Source organism: Leptonotus elevatus, chromosome 2, assembly GCF_054856555.1.
Source record: "Leptonotus elevatus isolate MCC_2025b chromosome 2, RoL_Lele_1.0, whole genome shotgun sequence".
NCBI classification, from domain to species: Eukaryota; Metazoa; Chordata; class Actinopteri; order Syngnathiformes; family Syngnathidae; genus Leptonotus; species Leptonotus elevatus.
The window spans coordinates 6286917-6301777 of record NC_141240.1 but is presented as its reverse complement, the minus strand read 5'-3'; the positions used below and the strand labels follow the sequence as shown (position 1 = coordinate 6301777).

The window sequence follows — 14861 nt, the reverse complement described above, 5'->3', positions numbered from 1 at the left end:
AGACCAGCCAGATGTTATGAGCTTAAACACCATTCTTGAAAATGACAGGCACAAAGGATAAGAGACAAAGGGGATGCTCCAAAGGTTTCAAACGTGTGTGTGTGTGTGTGTGTGTACCTCCAGCTACCAGGCCTGACTCTCCCAGTTGTATCGCCACTCCAAAGCCTCCCAGTTTAACTGGGGCAGAATTCTCCTTGGAGCCCAGTAACACACAGTGGGGCTGCATACAAACACACAAGAGCACAGAAACACGGGCCATTCAAATGTCAAGTAAAGAGATTTGAAACACCCACCATCATATTGAAATTGCCATTTCTCAAACTCCGCTTGCGTCTTGATCAACTTGACACTTCTCCTCCACTATGTAAGCCATGGCCTCACTGGCATTGACATGTGTTCTCCATTAATACAAAGTCATGTATCAAATGCATAAAAACAAAAAAGGATGGCAGTATTTCATCAAAAAGCACAAACAACTATCAGATATTTATTTAAAACATATAAATGGACAACTATGCCAGAACACAACAAGGCTGTTAAACACTTGGGAACCATTTCCTGTATTTATTTTTGTACATTTCTCATGACGCGTGGTGAAAATGTGGTAGATGTGCTGCGGAGCATAAAAAAAAAAGACCTCTATCTGACTTCACAGTCATTGCTGCAAGAGTGTCCAAGAAGGAACTTCGAAAAAGGACTGAGACAAGAGTGACAGGCAGCCACGGAGATGAGAAAAGATTCGACGGGTGCAAAATTCACTGGGACAGTGAGTGATCAAGTGAAAGGTCCATATAGCAAAACATAGAAATGTTTTTTTCCCCCGTTTTTATTATTTAGTAACCTTTTCATATAGTTCCTCTTGTCTTTTTTAAGGTGATTGGAGGAAAGCATTTTGGACCTGAACCACTGCTTCGGACTTTTCTAACAGTACAAGTAAAGCACTGATGGTAAGTATGAAAGAGAAAGGACGTGTGTGGAAAGGATGCGTGCGGAACCTCATGTTACTCATTACAAAAAACGTTTTAATACAAAATAAATAATGATCACTGATATGTGTATACTCTTATGCAACTGTAACATTTCACGACATGACATGCTATTAACACCCATGACGTAAAGATGAATGACCTTGCCCGTTCACCCCAAACAGTTTTCTCGCATAAATTTCAATACATCTATTTGCTAGACCAGCTATTATGTTCAGAGTCAGAGTCAGAGGAATACTGTAGCCTCACCCAGCTGCCATCCTGGACTGATGGCGAGTCAACGGAGGACAGATAGAGATGGAGACAGAAAGACAGACAGACAACAATTTACAGTCACATATGGATGTCTCCAACCCATTCACCCATTTGGGACTGACCTGCACAGATATAGTTTTGTTGTTGTTGTTTTCATATACATCCCAAACGGGGATGTATTGTACATTGTAGTGAGCACATTGCAGATGGTATTGTACACAAAAACATTTAATAATTTCCAAGCTGATAAATAAATATTATCAGTCATTTCATAAGCCTATCCACAGAGATGGGAAAACCAGGTCAAGAAAGTAAAAACACTGCCAGAGTTTGGCTTTAGCCACAGGTGCTTCTCGTAATGACCTTGTTTACCTGCCGGTTGAGTACAAGCACCTGTAGTCAGCGCCAAACTGTGGCGGGGAGAAAATAGCCTGCAGCACTGTCGGCCCCACCAAAAACAAAACAGCTGCATGCCAGCTCAAGTGTCTCATTAAAGCTTAGATGAATGATTTAAAAAAAAAAAAAACTGCCATATTGGGTCTGAATAATATTCTTGTTGTTATGAGTTTTGTTCTGGACATTTAAAGTTTAAATGCATGTTCAAAATCCACGTGTTGTGTACTATTCAAAATTGTTGACTCTGTTCTTAATTCCCCTCAGCCCACTTGCACAGAATCTTCCCCAGAAATGTGCAGTAGAGTCCTGCACTTTTTAATGAACGTTGCTATAGCTAGTAGGGTCCTCGTTTCAAACATCACATTTGACACCTCAATCCATGTCCCTTGCTCAGCTGTGTTCAATTCTGTTGAAGCTGCTTCTGGTACGCCAAATGTTGTCATTCGGCTACCCTTATGACGCAATTCCTCCTTGTTTCTTTAACTCATTTGCTCCCAAAAACTTATCAAAACATTATATTTTAAATATAGCCTTGGTCCCAAAAACTTATTTATACATTTAGGTTTTTTATGCTAGAGCATACAGAACGCTTTGATGCAGTCTCTCACCTGAAGAGGTCGCTTAAAACAATGGTACTTATTACAAAAAACGGCCAGCAGGTGGCAGCAGAGTATAAGAGATCAGCCAGGGCCATGTTGCAACAAGCTCTTCTCCCCAGTGTTTTCAACAGGTTTGTAAATAATGATAAAACTTAGCTATATTCTAATGCCAACTGCTGCAAAACGGAGACAGATACAAATGTACTTTTTTTCCTGATGAAAGAAGAGACTCTAATCTTTCTTTTGGTAAGTCCATGCTTTTATAGCAATAGAACACAATATTCTGTGGGCCTTGCAAAATCTGCCAAAATCCAGTAAAACAGCCGGGAGTGAAGGGTTGCTTCAGTGAAAATTGCTGGGAGTGAATGAGTTAAGGAGGTTTTGCCAAGTATTGGTCAATCGGTTTGGCCATTATCAACAGCAGTCTGTTATATTCTGGTGTAGTCCCCCAACATTTGAAACATGCTGTGGTGCAACCCCCGCTCAAGAATCCTGGAACTTGATCAAGGTGTACTGTCGAATTTTAAAACAATTTCCAAGCTGCTTTTTATTTTAAAAATTCTGGAAAAATTGGTGCACAGTAAGTTGAAATCTTTTTGGGATTAAAGTAACATCATGGAGGTTTTCCAGTCAGTCAATGCTCTAGAGTGGTTTAGATCATATTTGGCAGTCAGGACTTATTGTGTTAGCCTTTGTTGTTCTTGAGTTCCACTCAGACCCACTATCGTACTGTGTTCCAAAATGCTGCTGGTCTTCTACAAACTGCTGCTGCTCGTCCCCTAACTGGAGCTGGAGAACATACAGTAACTCAAATTCTGGCCTCCCTTCACTACTGGCTCCCTTTTCACTTTAGAGTTCATTTTGAGACTATTTTAAATAGTTTTTAATTAGAATGTTTTTAAATCTTTAAATGGTCTCGCCCCATCTTACCTCCCGGAGCTCCTTCAACCCTACGCACCTGCCACAGGTCAGCAGACCAGACACTACTGGAAGTACCAAGGCCTAAATGTAGGCTCAGAAGGGATTGAGCTTTTTCCATGGCCAGCCTTTCTTTGGAATGACCTCCTAACTCAGAGTTAGGGAAACCCCTTTCTATCCATTTTTAAAACTCGTCTTAAAACACATTAATATTATTTGGTTTTCGACTTAGCATGAGACTCCATGTTTGATTTTTACTTTATGTATAGCACCTTGTATGCAGCTTTTTTTTTTTAAGTGATCTATAATCAAAGTTAAGTTAAGTGGAGTGTCTTAACCCTTGCCTTTGAGAAAGTACATGTTTTAAATATGTCGTTGATTTGTTTGTTCTTACATCTAACAACTGTGTTTGATTTCCTCAGAAACTGGTCTACCCCAAGGACACCAACAATCAAGCAAAATGAACAGCTCTATTGCCTCATCACCCACATTGGTCAATACTGCTCTTGCCCACATTTCTCTGTTCTCACGCTCAGCCACATCTCCCACGCCACCAATTCTAATCTCCTCTGTGGTCACTCTTAACCCAACGAGTTGTTCATTTGATGATACAGCCCTCCGACTGCCACTAGCTGTTGTCTATTCCCTGTTGTTCCTCTTTGGCTTGGTGGGTAACCTCTTTGCCATGTGGGTCTTCCTTTTTGTTCACTCTAGCCGCAACTCTGTGCGTGTGTTCCTCATCAACTGTGCAGTGGCGGACCTGGTCCTTCTGGCATGTCTCCCCTTCCGAATCTTCTACCACTTTATTGGAAACCACTGGCTACTGGGACATGTAGCCTGCAAACTGGTGGGGAATCTTTTCTATATGAATATGTACATAAGCATCGTGCTGCTGGGGCTAATCAGCTTGGATCGCTACTTGAGGCTCAAAGGGAAGGGCAGAGTGAGGAGAGGCTTGGGGCTGCGACTATGCGGATGTAGTTTGCCGTGGAGTTGGGTGGCATGTGGAACACTTTGGGGCCTGTCTTTGGCAGCATTGGTTCCGATGATTGCTACCGCGGAGGACAAAGACGACAACCACAAATGCTTCCAATTCAAGCAGCGGCGGCTTGCCAGAGGGAAAGCCTACTTCAATGCTGTACTGGTGGCACTGTTTTGGTTTGTCTTCCTAATGCTCATGTTGTCCTATGCCAAGATCGCCTACCAGTTAATCAAAGTGTCACGAGGCAAGCCGGAACTTCCAAATGCACAAAGATATGAACGTACTGCGAAGAAATCCTTTTTCGTCCTCTTCCTGTTCACCCTTTGCTTTGGTCCTTACCACACCTTTCGGCCCATCTACATTCTTGCCCAGCTTAATGCGACAGCATCATGTGAAAACTTGCGTGTGGCAGATCACATCAATGAGATCATGCTGTTATTCTGTGCCTTTAACAGCTGTTTGGATCCTATCATGTATTTTCTTTTGTCTGGCTCAGTGCGCAAAACTGCCCTCAAAGCTCTTGAAAATCGACTTGGCAATCGTTTTATCTTCCAAAATAAAGTCACATCCAACAGCTCAACATATTGAGTCATCCGCACTGGTGCCAGTCAATTTAATACACATGCTGAAAAATTGGAATCCTTAAAGTACAGCCTTAAGAAACTAGTGAATCAGATTGTGTTAACACCATTATACGTGTGGTCAGATGCCTGCTGTGTTGGTTAAGTGCTCAGAACTGCTCCATCTGGCCTGGTTGTGATTGTTTTGTTGACAAGTTTAAATGTCTAATGTGGTTGGAATCACTGTCAATATAAAAAGGCCTGGCAAATCATGACGTGTATGTGCAAAATGCTAGAGTGGTGTTACTTGCTATGATTTGTTAACTATTTCCTGCTCTTGCCTGATAATTTTGCAATGTTTCTTGCAGTTATCATCCTACATTACTGTAGATCTTTGGTGGGAACTTAATTTTCCAAAGGAGTCATTTGAGAAACTGGAGTAATTGTCAAAGGCCATGCCAACATTCTATAACCTCAAATGTATTCCACACAAATTTAAATGTCGTTATATAATCCATTTACTTTTGCTGCTTTAATAAACTTGTGTAGATACAGTACTGTAAATGTATAGTATCATAATTAATAAATAAAAATTACTATATTATAAGAGTATTTTTGCTAAACACTGTATAGACACATGAACATTTTATTACTACACAACATTCACAAAACACATATCTACAGTTTCAGTGTGCATCAATTTTTCTATATTTTGGCAAGCCCTTGTCACCTCTGGCCACCCCCACACCTAGGGGAAGACTGACTTTCTGACATTTTCACATAAGTCTGGTTTACATGGAGCCATGTAATCTCATTAGAATGAATCCGATTGGCCAAACTCCATATAAGCACCTCAATCGGAATTAAAAAGGCTGAATCAGAATGGAATTTCAATCAGATTCCCAGGGGTGGGTTATCCCTTTTGCCAATTCGAAATACAGTAATTTCTGGACTATAAAGCGCACCTGACTATAAACTGTGCTAGCTAAATTTGGGGAATACTCGAGTTTGTTACACATAAGCCGCACCCGACTGTAAGCCGCAGGTGTTTTAATGTTACCGCACCGGGTTCCCGCTACTTTCTTTTCCATAATGAGGGCGCAAATTGTCTTTCCTACTGTATTTGGGCTCACTTGGTTTGTTTTGCTCTGACTGACGCTCTTGCGCTTCCTTTATAAGGCGCCCCCTTGTGATCTGATGGATAAGCCGCAACTTTGTATTAGCCACAGGGTCGAATGCAAGTGAAGAAAGTAGCGTCTTATAGTCCAGAAATTATTGTAGTGGCATGTAAACAGTCCAATCGGAATGGCAAGGCTGCGTCCAATATGCGCATGCTGTCTTGATGTAATTTGTTGTGACTTTGTCGTTTACACCCATTAAAATGGCAGCGTCTTGACAAGTGCACGTCTGTGATAGGCGAACTTGTTTTAAAGTACTTGGAAGTTGTTTTTATCAAGATGTTGTTTCAATAAAAGTAAACTATCACAACTATTGTGCTAAATGACGAATTAACTCATCTTGATAAATCACGTGGCAAAAGAAGTCTCCATGTAAACTCGACTATTGATGTAGATACAGTATTCTTAGACCCCTGCATAGTCTGCCACAATTCATTTATAGTACTAACTGCATATTTAAAAGCATACATTTACAATTGATGCAAACTCTAAAATAATCTGTCTTCAGTAAAGACCCGCATCTCACTGAGCAATGCAGGCTTGCGAGGGTGCGTGCATGTCGTCAAGTTTTGTTCAGACTGCAAAAAGAAGAAACGACATTCGGCGGATCCTTCCAGCATGAGATATAAGTATAGAATGAGATAATACACAAATGCAAAGAAAATGATAGATTAAGCTCAGCAAAATGCTGCTTTTCAGTTAGACTTTTCCTGCTTGCATTTTGAGTACGTTAGGCAAGGTTCTGTATATGTGTGCATTTTATTTCATGAAACCCTGACTGTGTATGGTATGATAAAAAATGACTTCTCAGATAGAGAAGGGATTATAAGAACGTGACTGATGTCTGCGCGCACATATGGCCACCCCTCAATGAGACTTGTCACCCGAGCCACCCCACTGAAAAATATCTGGCTATGCCTCTGCAATATATCGACTCAAACCAAACTTTTAAAATGCATGTTAATATCTTAACCTGACCGTGTTTGAATTTTAAAAAGTTGGATTAATTCCCCAGACAACAGACTGGAAACCACATTCCTTGGTGTGTATACATTTCCATCAACTGAACATCAGAGCCACCTTCCTGCGCATGCTCCAGCCTTCATGTTGGACAGTAACATTCAAATCACAGCGACCGTATTCCACCTCTCAAGCAACCCGTTCAGTACTGATAACTATACATCTAAGTCAGCTGAAAGGAGCACCGTCGCCACCTAGTATTCAAAGGTAGACAGTTTGGTCAACAATTGATTTTTACCCACTGTATCTAAACTGCAACATCAACATGTCGGTAACCTGATTAATTTGTGGATGTAAATGTAACCAGTGTAGCAGAAAGAAGGCTGTTGACTCACCTTGACATCACGGTGTATGACATTGTTGTCATGGCAGTAGCGAAGTGCCTCCAAAATTTGCTTCATGTAGTGGCTGCGAGGAAATAAATACATGATGATTAATACACAGTCTAACTTTAAATGGGCTATATTATGAAAAATTTTCTTTTTAAATACATGTATACAAATAGTTGGGTCTCTGACATCCATCAAGTGTCAAATTAAACCAAGTTTTTTTGGGGGGGTGAGCTGCCAATTAAAAAAAAAAAGTGTTTGTGAGCAAGCCGTTTTTAATTTTACCAGAAGGCGGCACTTGTGAAGCAATTGTTTAGAACACTGAATTTTTTATTTGTGCGCTGTCCTTTGTTTTTCATGGTAGTGAAAGCAAAAAAACAAGTGTCTCGTTTGCATGACATAGGACAGACCCGTCAAAACAGACAAGAAAAAAGAGATTGAAACATGCTGAATCCTTGATCCCTGTGGGTGTTTTGGCTAAAAACATCTGGGAACCATTTTAAATGGTGAAAAAGTGATTAATATGTCTAGTTTGAGTAGACAAAAATATTAAACTACAGAGTCCCGGGCCTTTTCAAGGTTGCATGCACAAAACATGGCCTCACACTTACACATGTGGACAGAATTGTCGGTACACTTCTGTTATTGAAAGAAAAACCCACTGCGGTCACAGAAATAACTTAAATCTGACAAAAGAAATACTAAATACAAATGTAATGAAAATTTGACATTTCTTATGAAATGAGGTCCAACAGAATTATTCTAAAAATTAAAACAAAACATGGAACAGGCCTGGACAAAAATGCTGTTACCCTTAACTTAATCTTTTGTTGCATAACCTTTTGAGGCAATCAATGCAATCAAACTATTGTTGTAACTTTCAGTGATCAAGATTAAGAAGATCAAGAGTGTCAACTATTACATTATCTTAATACAGTAATCAGCAGCATTAGCAACGATCATGAAAATGATTGCATACCACTCATTCATGTTATGTGATGCAGAATAATTAAAACAGCCATTTAGAGAATAACGTGCAATAATGTACACTCACTGTTATAGTGTATGATGGTCTGGCATAAATGTAATATGCCTGATGTTTTGGATGGAACTAATACACCATACATTTGCCTTATAAATATGGTTGCTTAAAGACATATTGCATTAATATTGTTTTAATGCTACTTGTAACAAAAAAAAATTTGCATTAAGTTTCATTGGGCGAGTAATCAAGTTTATCGAATAATCCAAGAAGATTTGACAGGAAAACCATTTTTTGTGTGGCTTCTGTATTTCAAAGACATGCAACATTTCCACTAACATACATGCAAACAAAATGAAGTGACCTTACAAAAGCGCAGTTAGTGTGACATGATTCATGGTAAAGTGCCATTACATATAGGCTCTATGATGAGCATCTTTATTCATGAGCTGATGTGCATTGACCTTTTATGGTTAAATGTGGGCATGTAGAGGGCAGATATAACTTGGAACCAACTTTCACACCCTTTTAAAGTCTGAACATTTTTGTGCACATGCACTATATTGGTAGGAATCTTGCACAGTTTGACTAGACGTGCAACTTCTGGAGATGCTGAAAGCTGAATGCTAATATTTGAATGCATGTGGAAGGCTTTATTAGAACAATAAGGTAAAATAATGGACGTTAAAGCTGCTGAATGCAGAACATTTGGAATCGCTACTGCCACTTGTGGCCAAAAATGAAACTATACAAGTACACGCCCTTCTTCATGTACACAATGCGCACATGACATCCACAGACAGAGGTTGGGAAATTCGAGCCTGAATCCAGTCTGAAAACCATTGACCGGAGGCTTTGAAGGAGTACCCATTGTGAGCAACTAAGGTGATAATCTACTAATTAAAATAAATCTACTAATTAAAAACTGTTCGGTCATGAAAGGTCAAATGAAAAGGCTATTGTAAAGATATTTTTGGGAGAATTGTTACACAGAGCAGCTTTAAATAATTGGATGGTGATTATTTTATGAAATTGAAGTTGAACTAAAAATGTGCTCCAACCAGGATTTGAACCCAGGTACGCCACACACCAGTCCTGTCCATTAACCACTGGACCATTGTTGCTTCAGAAAAAACTACTAAAGCTGTATAACACTGAATGAAAGCAGTCATTCAATGCCATGTTGAATGAGTGAAATTTGTCAATGAAAAAAATCTGAATATAGAAATAAATTTAATAATTAGAAATTATATTTAATAGAATGGATGTTAAATAATTAGGCAATTCTAAAATTGAAGGGAAAAAATTTGCTCCTGACGGGATTTGACACCACATTCTCACATGTCTCCGCAGTGCCATGCATGTGCTTAACCTCTGGGCTAACTGACTTGTAACAAACTGTGTATTTATATTAAACAATGAGGTATAATACAGCAATCAAAACTCAATGGGGACACATGCGTTTAATGGTTTAAGTGAAATCAGAATGCATTTGCCGAGATGATAGTCAGTTGGTACACATGTATATCACTGAGCGGAATGGCCATGGATACATTTGTAATGTATGGTCGGAGGTGGGATGCCACCTCCTGGTTACTGGACAATGAACTTTACACCAACTGTGCCACCTAGCACTATCAAACACTTAGGAATGATGACAAGTTATCAGGGAGTGGGTGTGGCAAGTGAACATGGTTGCATGACTGTCCCATTGAAAATGAATTGGGAAATTTGATATTAAAACATAAAATTGTGTGAAAACTAAGTATTGTAATTTCCGGACTACAAGCCGCTAATTTTTTCACTTGCATTCGACCCCGCGTCTAATACAACGGTACGGTTTATAAAGGAAGCGTAACAGCACCAGGCAGAGCAGAGCAAACCACTGAGCCCATATAAAATAGGAGAGACGAGAGTGAGACAGTTTGCGTCCTCATCATGGAAAAGAAACCGAGAAGTGCATATAAGCATTTAAGTTAAAGGCAATCGACCTGTTTGGTTCTGACACTGACGAAGAGGAAGAGGACATTTTTGGTTTTGAGAGCGACAACAAAGGACAGATTGTGGCTGACGGGGCCATTCTGGGCCTGTTTGTTTACGACACTGAGGGAAGGACTTCAATAGTACACAGGAGGAAGACGATGACACGAGAATTACCGGTAATGACTGGCTGGTTATTTTTGTTACAGTAATGTATTTGTGTACAGCCGTGTTTATATTAATGCATATTTATTGTTGTGTTACTGGCAAGCACTTTTAAAAACAGACTTCATTTAGCCATTTGACGTTGCCTCGTCAAGCGCTGTAAGTTTTGTTGTGTTGTTATACGGTACTACTACTGTGACTGCAGGACGTGCGCTGTATTATTTGTGCACCCCACGAATGCTGTTTAGATCTTAATAAATCAGACACTTTGTGTTCCCAAACAGTCATCTCTTTCCTGACAATCCCCTCTGTGGTAGCGGGAACCCTTATATACCGGTGCAGTAACATTAAAACACCTGCGGCTTACAGGGTGCGGCTTATGTGTGGACCAATCTCAAGGATTCCCCAAATGTAGCTAGCACAGCTAGTAGTCAGGTGCGCCTTATAGCCCAGAAATTACCGTATATGGAATGAGAAAAATCATACCCAAGGAGGCGTGAAATTGGGACAGTGTAAAGTATTATGTGGGAGTATTTACTGGACAAAAAAAGTGAGGAGAAGAAAAATAGATGAAAAAATAAAGAATAGTAATAAAACAAAAGAGCACTCAGATGATCAGGGGCCACGTAAGTGTAAAGACAAAGCACTATATAAAAAGCAGTCAGTTTACCATTTAGATGAAGGGCATCTTACCTGGCCACAGCCTCACTGTACACAAAACCAGCATCTGCTCTCTTCACAATTTCAAAACAGAGGTCAGCTCCATCCATACTAGGAGTAAGAAGATAGTGTTGTTACATTTTGGCTTTAAGCAATTACTGATGGTAAATCAACTGAAAGATCCTAAAAGTGTTCTAAACATAAAGCATAAGACGATCTACATCCGAAAGTGATTTTTCAAGATTCAGTATAGTCCATAATAAATGCAGTAGTAAACAAAATAACTGTGTATCATATTGGAAGGTATATTTTAGTAGAATAGTGATATTCATTACCTTTAATCAGAGGTGGCAAATCCAGGTCCAGAAAGTAAAAACCCTGCCGCAATTTGGTGTTAGCCATGGTGCTAGCTAGCTAGCTAGCTCCCATGGTGCTTGCAAGCTAGCTAGCTCGCTCCCATGGTGCTTGTTTACCTGCTAGCTAGCACGGCAACTGAAACAATTAAGGGCTGAAGGGCTAAAGCCGAACTATGGTAAGAGTTTTTACTTTCTGGACCTGGATTTGCCACCTCTGCCTTTAATAATGAAAAATTATAATTTCCTCAAATTATTATTATTGTTATAACTACTGTAGGCCTATATCAGATATTCTGGTACCAGCATATGAGAACAAACACTGTGTACTAATAGCTGTTCACAAGCACAAGGAAGTGGGTGAGCAGTAGTTGCTTGCCAAAGGCTTAAATTTATCTTCAGGACCTTCAGCAAATAAACATGGACAATTTCACATGAGTTTTGAGATTGATACATGCACTTACAATTCAAACACCATGTAGAGCATGCCATCAGAGCTGTACGTCTCCAGCAGTTCCACGATGTGCGCATGTTTTAGCATGTGGCAGATGCTGGCCTCTCGCTTCAGATCTGTCAAGTAAGACAGAATGAACTTTGAATCTTCGGTAGAAATACCAGACCGATATTCAGTAGTTGTCTATCACTTATAAATCAACAAACTCTGTGAACTGTCGCAAAGTAAACAAATTGATGCAGGCATATGCAGTCTAAGCAGAATTTAAGCAAATATGTCAAATCCAATACAGAAAATATTCTAAATAAATGTAACTTATTGTGGTAACATTATATAATGGACATTGGACAGACATCATACAGTTCAACAAAAGCAACACATTTTTATTTCACCTTGCAGGGAAATTGCTTTTTTTTCACCACCAGAGGGCATTACATGCACTGTACAATACTTGCAATTAGACCACGAGTGTACATAACACCGCCTTGGGTAGATGGGCCCTCAGACATCAGACAAATATAAAAAGTCTTCACAACCCCTGTTCAAATGGCAAGTCGTTGTGTGGTAGGAGACCAAGACGAATCATATTTAGGAAAAAAATCCATCTTTAATGTGACAACGCAACCTGTAAAACTCAATTGAAAAATAAAATGTGTTGGGGGGGTTTAGAGAGGGGAAAATAAAAAAATAAAAAAACTGAGATAATGCAGTTGCATTTGTGTATACTGTGCACTCACATAACGTATCATTTTGACTTGAACAGAATCAACCAATGACATTCAAACATGTTAAGTCTGCACACACCTGCCACCATTCAGAGATGCCAACACCTACGGTCACCTCTCAGTAACATTCTGGAGTGGATATTTTGTCAGGAACATTTTGGTTTTGTTAAGAACATTAGTGCCTCAGCCAAAACACAGGCCACCAGAAAAATATTTTCTTTACGTTCTACTACAGCAGTGTTTCCCACACCAGGGCAGGCCACTCATGTAAACTGGCCACCACCCAAGTAGATGTTAAGAAAATTTAATAAGATATATATAAGATATACACGCCAGAGTCCAGCCATCCAAGTAGATTTCAAATCTGTGGGAAATACTGTACAGTATATATTTTTTCCTTGAATAGTGACAAAATATTGACATTCTACTTTTTTTTTTTTTCAGTTTTGATGTATTCTATTAACAATTCCGATCTTACGTCACAAGTCAGATTAGCGGTCAACTCGGTGAAGTGACCCTCTCTGTCAATTGAAAAGCACTGGACTTTGGATCCTTGTAATTTGATTTGTGAGGATTATTTTGATTTCAAAATGTGATGAAATGTAATTTGACTATTATAACAATCTGGCTGGTTTGTATGATAGTCATAGGCAAAAGCAATACAATACGCCATTTGTTTTCACCGTAGAAAGGAAGCATATGCATTGCGTTGCATTGCGGAAATATCAGAAATGCCCGGATGTTCGCAACTGTCAATATGTCTTGGCGCTGCTATATTGCTGTTCTAATTATGCAATAATGTAGTGACATTTTCATTTACAGAGATTAAAGCTAGTTTATTTGCACTTATTTTTCACCACAAAGTACTGAGTTACAACGTGAATGAAAAAAAGCAGAGAAGAATAAATATGATACTTTCTGAACCATTTAACAGAAAATATTGACCATTTTTGGAATTAATTAAAGAAGCGAATATAATGCTATTTTAGATGGAAAACAGCAAAGAAATGCTCCGGTTTATCAAGAAGTACAAAAGCAAACTAATATGATGTCATCGCACGGCGCAGTCGCTTCGTGTTTTTCTTCTTCTTTTAAATTACTGGTGGATCACCTCTCTATGGTCTATATCCCCTCTCAATATTTGCAAAAGAACAACAGATGAAAACGGGCATAAGTCGCAAGTCCATTTTGTGCATTTTCAGTAAATTTGCTTTAAAAATTCTAAACAATTGGATGATAACCCACTGAATGACATTATTGAACTCCAAAACTACACAGTGGCTCTGTCCAAATGTGCACCCTACTCCCTATATAGTGCCCTACTTAGGGGTCACGCCATTCTGTAGTGGCGTCCGAATGTCCAGGGAACGAAAATGTAGGGCACTCAAAATTACCCACAATGCACTCTGAAAAGTAGTGAGCATCGATGTTCACTCAACCGGGTTGATATAGACCAAAATGCATTGCGAGTATGAAAAAAAACATGACAGGAGCGACAGCGCAAGCACGGAAATCAAATCCGATGCATTAATATATACTACGAAAATAATTCATTTGTTTTAGTTGAAAATATGTACAACAAAGGAAATATAAAATATAAAAATATTTTCATTTACAATAAATAGTCGGTGACTAATATTCCGCCTAGTAGGCTGGCAGCCAGGTCCACTCCCCAGGATGTTTTTTGTCACCTTTTTCTTTTTACTATAGTTTCCTGTTATCTCATAATTTGGGCCGTCTCAAGTTGATAAGGACCACCCCCATCTCGGGGCCGTTTCAGGGGCACACAAAAGCTTCTGGCAAAATTGTGTAATTGCAAATGTCAAGGTACAGCAACGGCATACATGGTCAGAAAGCTCTAAAATTTTGCATGGTGTATCCTGACACATGGGGGAACTAGCAGGAACATAATCATGGGCTTCCTGTATGTCAATTCCCAAATATCACCGTCTCTGCGCCTGGCAAATTACCATAAAAAATGATCCATTTCGAATATTTTATTATACAGAACATCTCACTGCCTCAAATGTATATTAAAAACTTCCCACATTTGTAGCATTCAATTTAAATCCAAGATGAGCTTTCTATCAGGACTATTAGAGGAGTTATGACCAAAATGGGTTATGTAGTGCTATACTATCTGAAGTTGATTACATAAAAAGTGAATGTTATGCCCCCAGGTGGACCAGGGTATCAAAATGCAATATTAAAGTAGCACTAAGGAACTTTTCAACCTTAATAAAATGTTTTTAAGTTTCAAGTAATTCAAGTTATTTTAATAATAGAGTAATCGCTTGGAGTCATTTCTAATTTAAAATT

The 14861-nt window shown here is 39.2% G+C and overlaps 2 protein-coding genes across 17 annotated transcripts in view; one reads left to right on the top strand and one right to left on the bottom strand.

Moving 5' to 3' along the window:
• LOC147178284 (peripheral plasma membrane protein CASK-like) overlaps window positions 1-14861 on the bottom strand; it is a 40272-nt gene that overhangs the window by 17840 nt on the left and 7571 nt on the right. For all 15 annotated transcript variants that reach the window (XR_015094005.1, XR_015094006.1, XM_086067639.1 and 12 more), the window contains exons 3-6: window positions 11828-11933; window positions 11044-11121; window positions 7230-7302; window positions 118-220 (exon numbers count right to left, since the gene is read on the bottom strand). Coding sequence is in view for 13 of the 15 variants with exons in the window: in XM_086067639.1 (XP_085923765.1) it covers window positions 118-220; window positions 7230-7302; window positions 11044-11121; window positions 11828-11933 (360 nt within the window). In the remaining 2 variants the exon portion in view is untranslated. The remainder of the gene's footprint in view (window positions 1-117; window positions 221-7229; window positions 7303-11043; window positions 11122-11827; window positions 11934-14861) is intronic.
• On the top strand, window positions 653-5228 carry LOC147178285 (putative G protein-coupled receptor 34). 2 transcript variants are annotated; one of them, XM_086067651.1, is made up of 3 exons: window positions 653-766; window positions 874-947; window positions 3577-5228. In XM_086067651.1, exon 3 carries the CDS (start codon window positions 3615-3617, stop codon window positions 4722-4724), a length of 1110 nt encoding a protein of 369 aa, XP_085923777.1. In that variant the 5' UTR covers window positions 653-766; window positions 874-947; window positions 3577-3614; the 3' UTR covers window positions 4725-5228. The 2 variants fall into 2 exon arrangements, with proteins under 2 accessions (XP_085923777.1, XP_085923775.1); XM_086067649.1 differs by having other exon boundaries at window positions 656-785.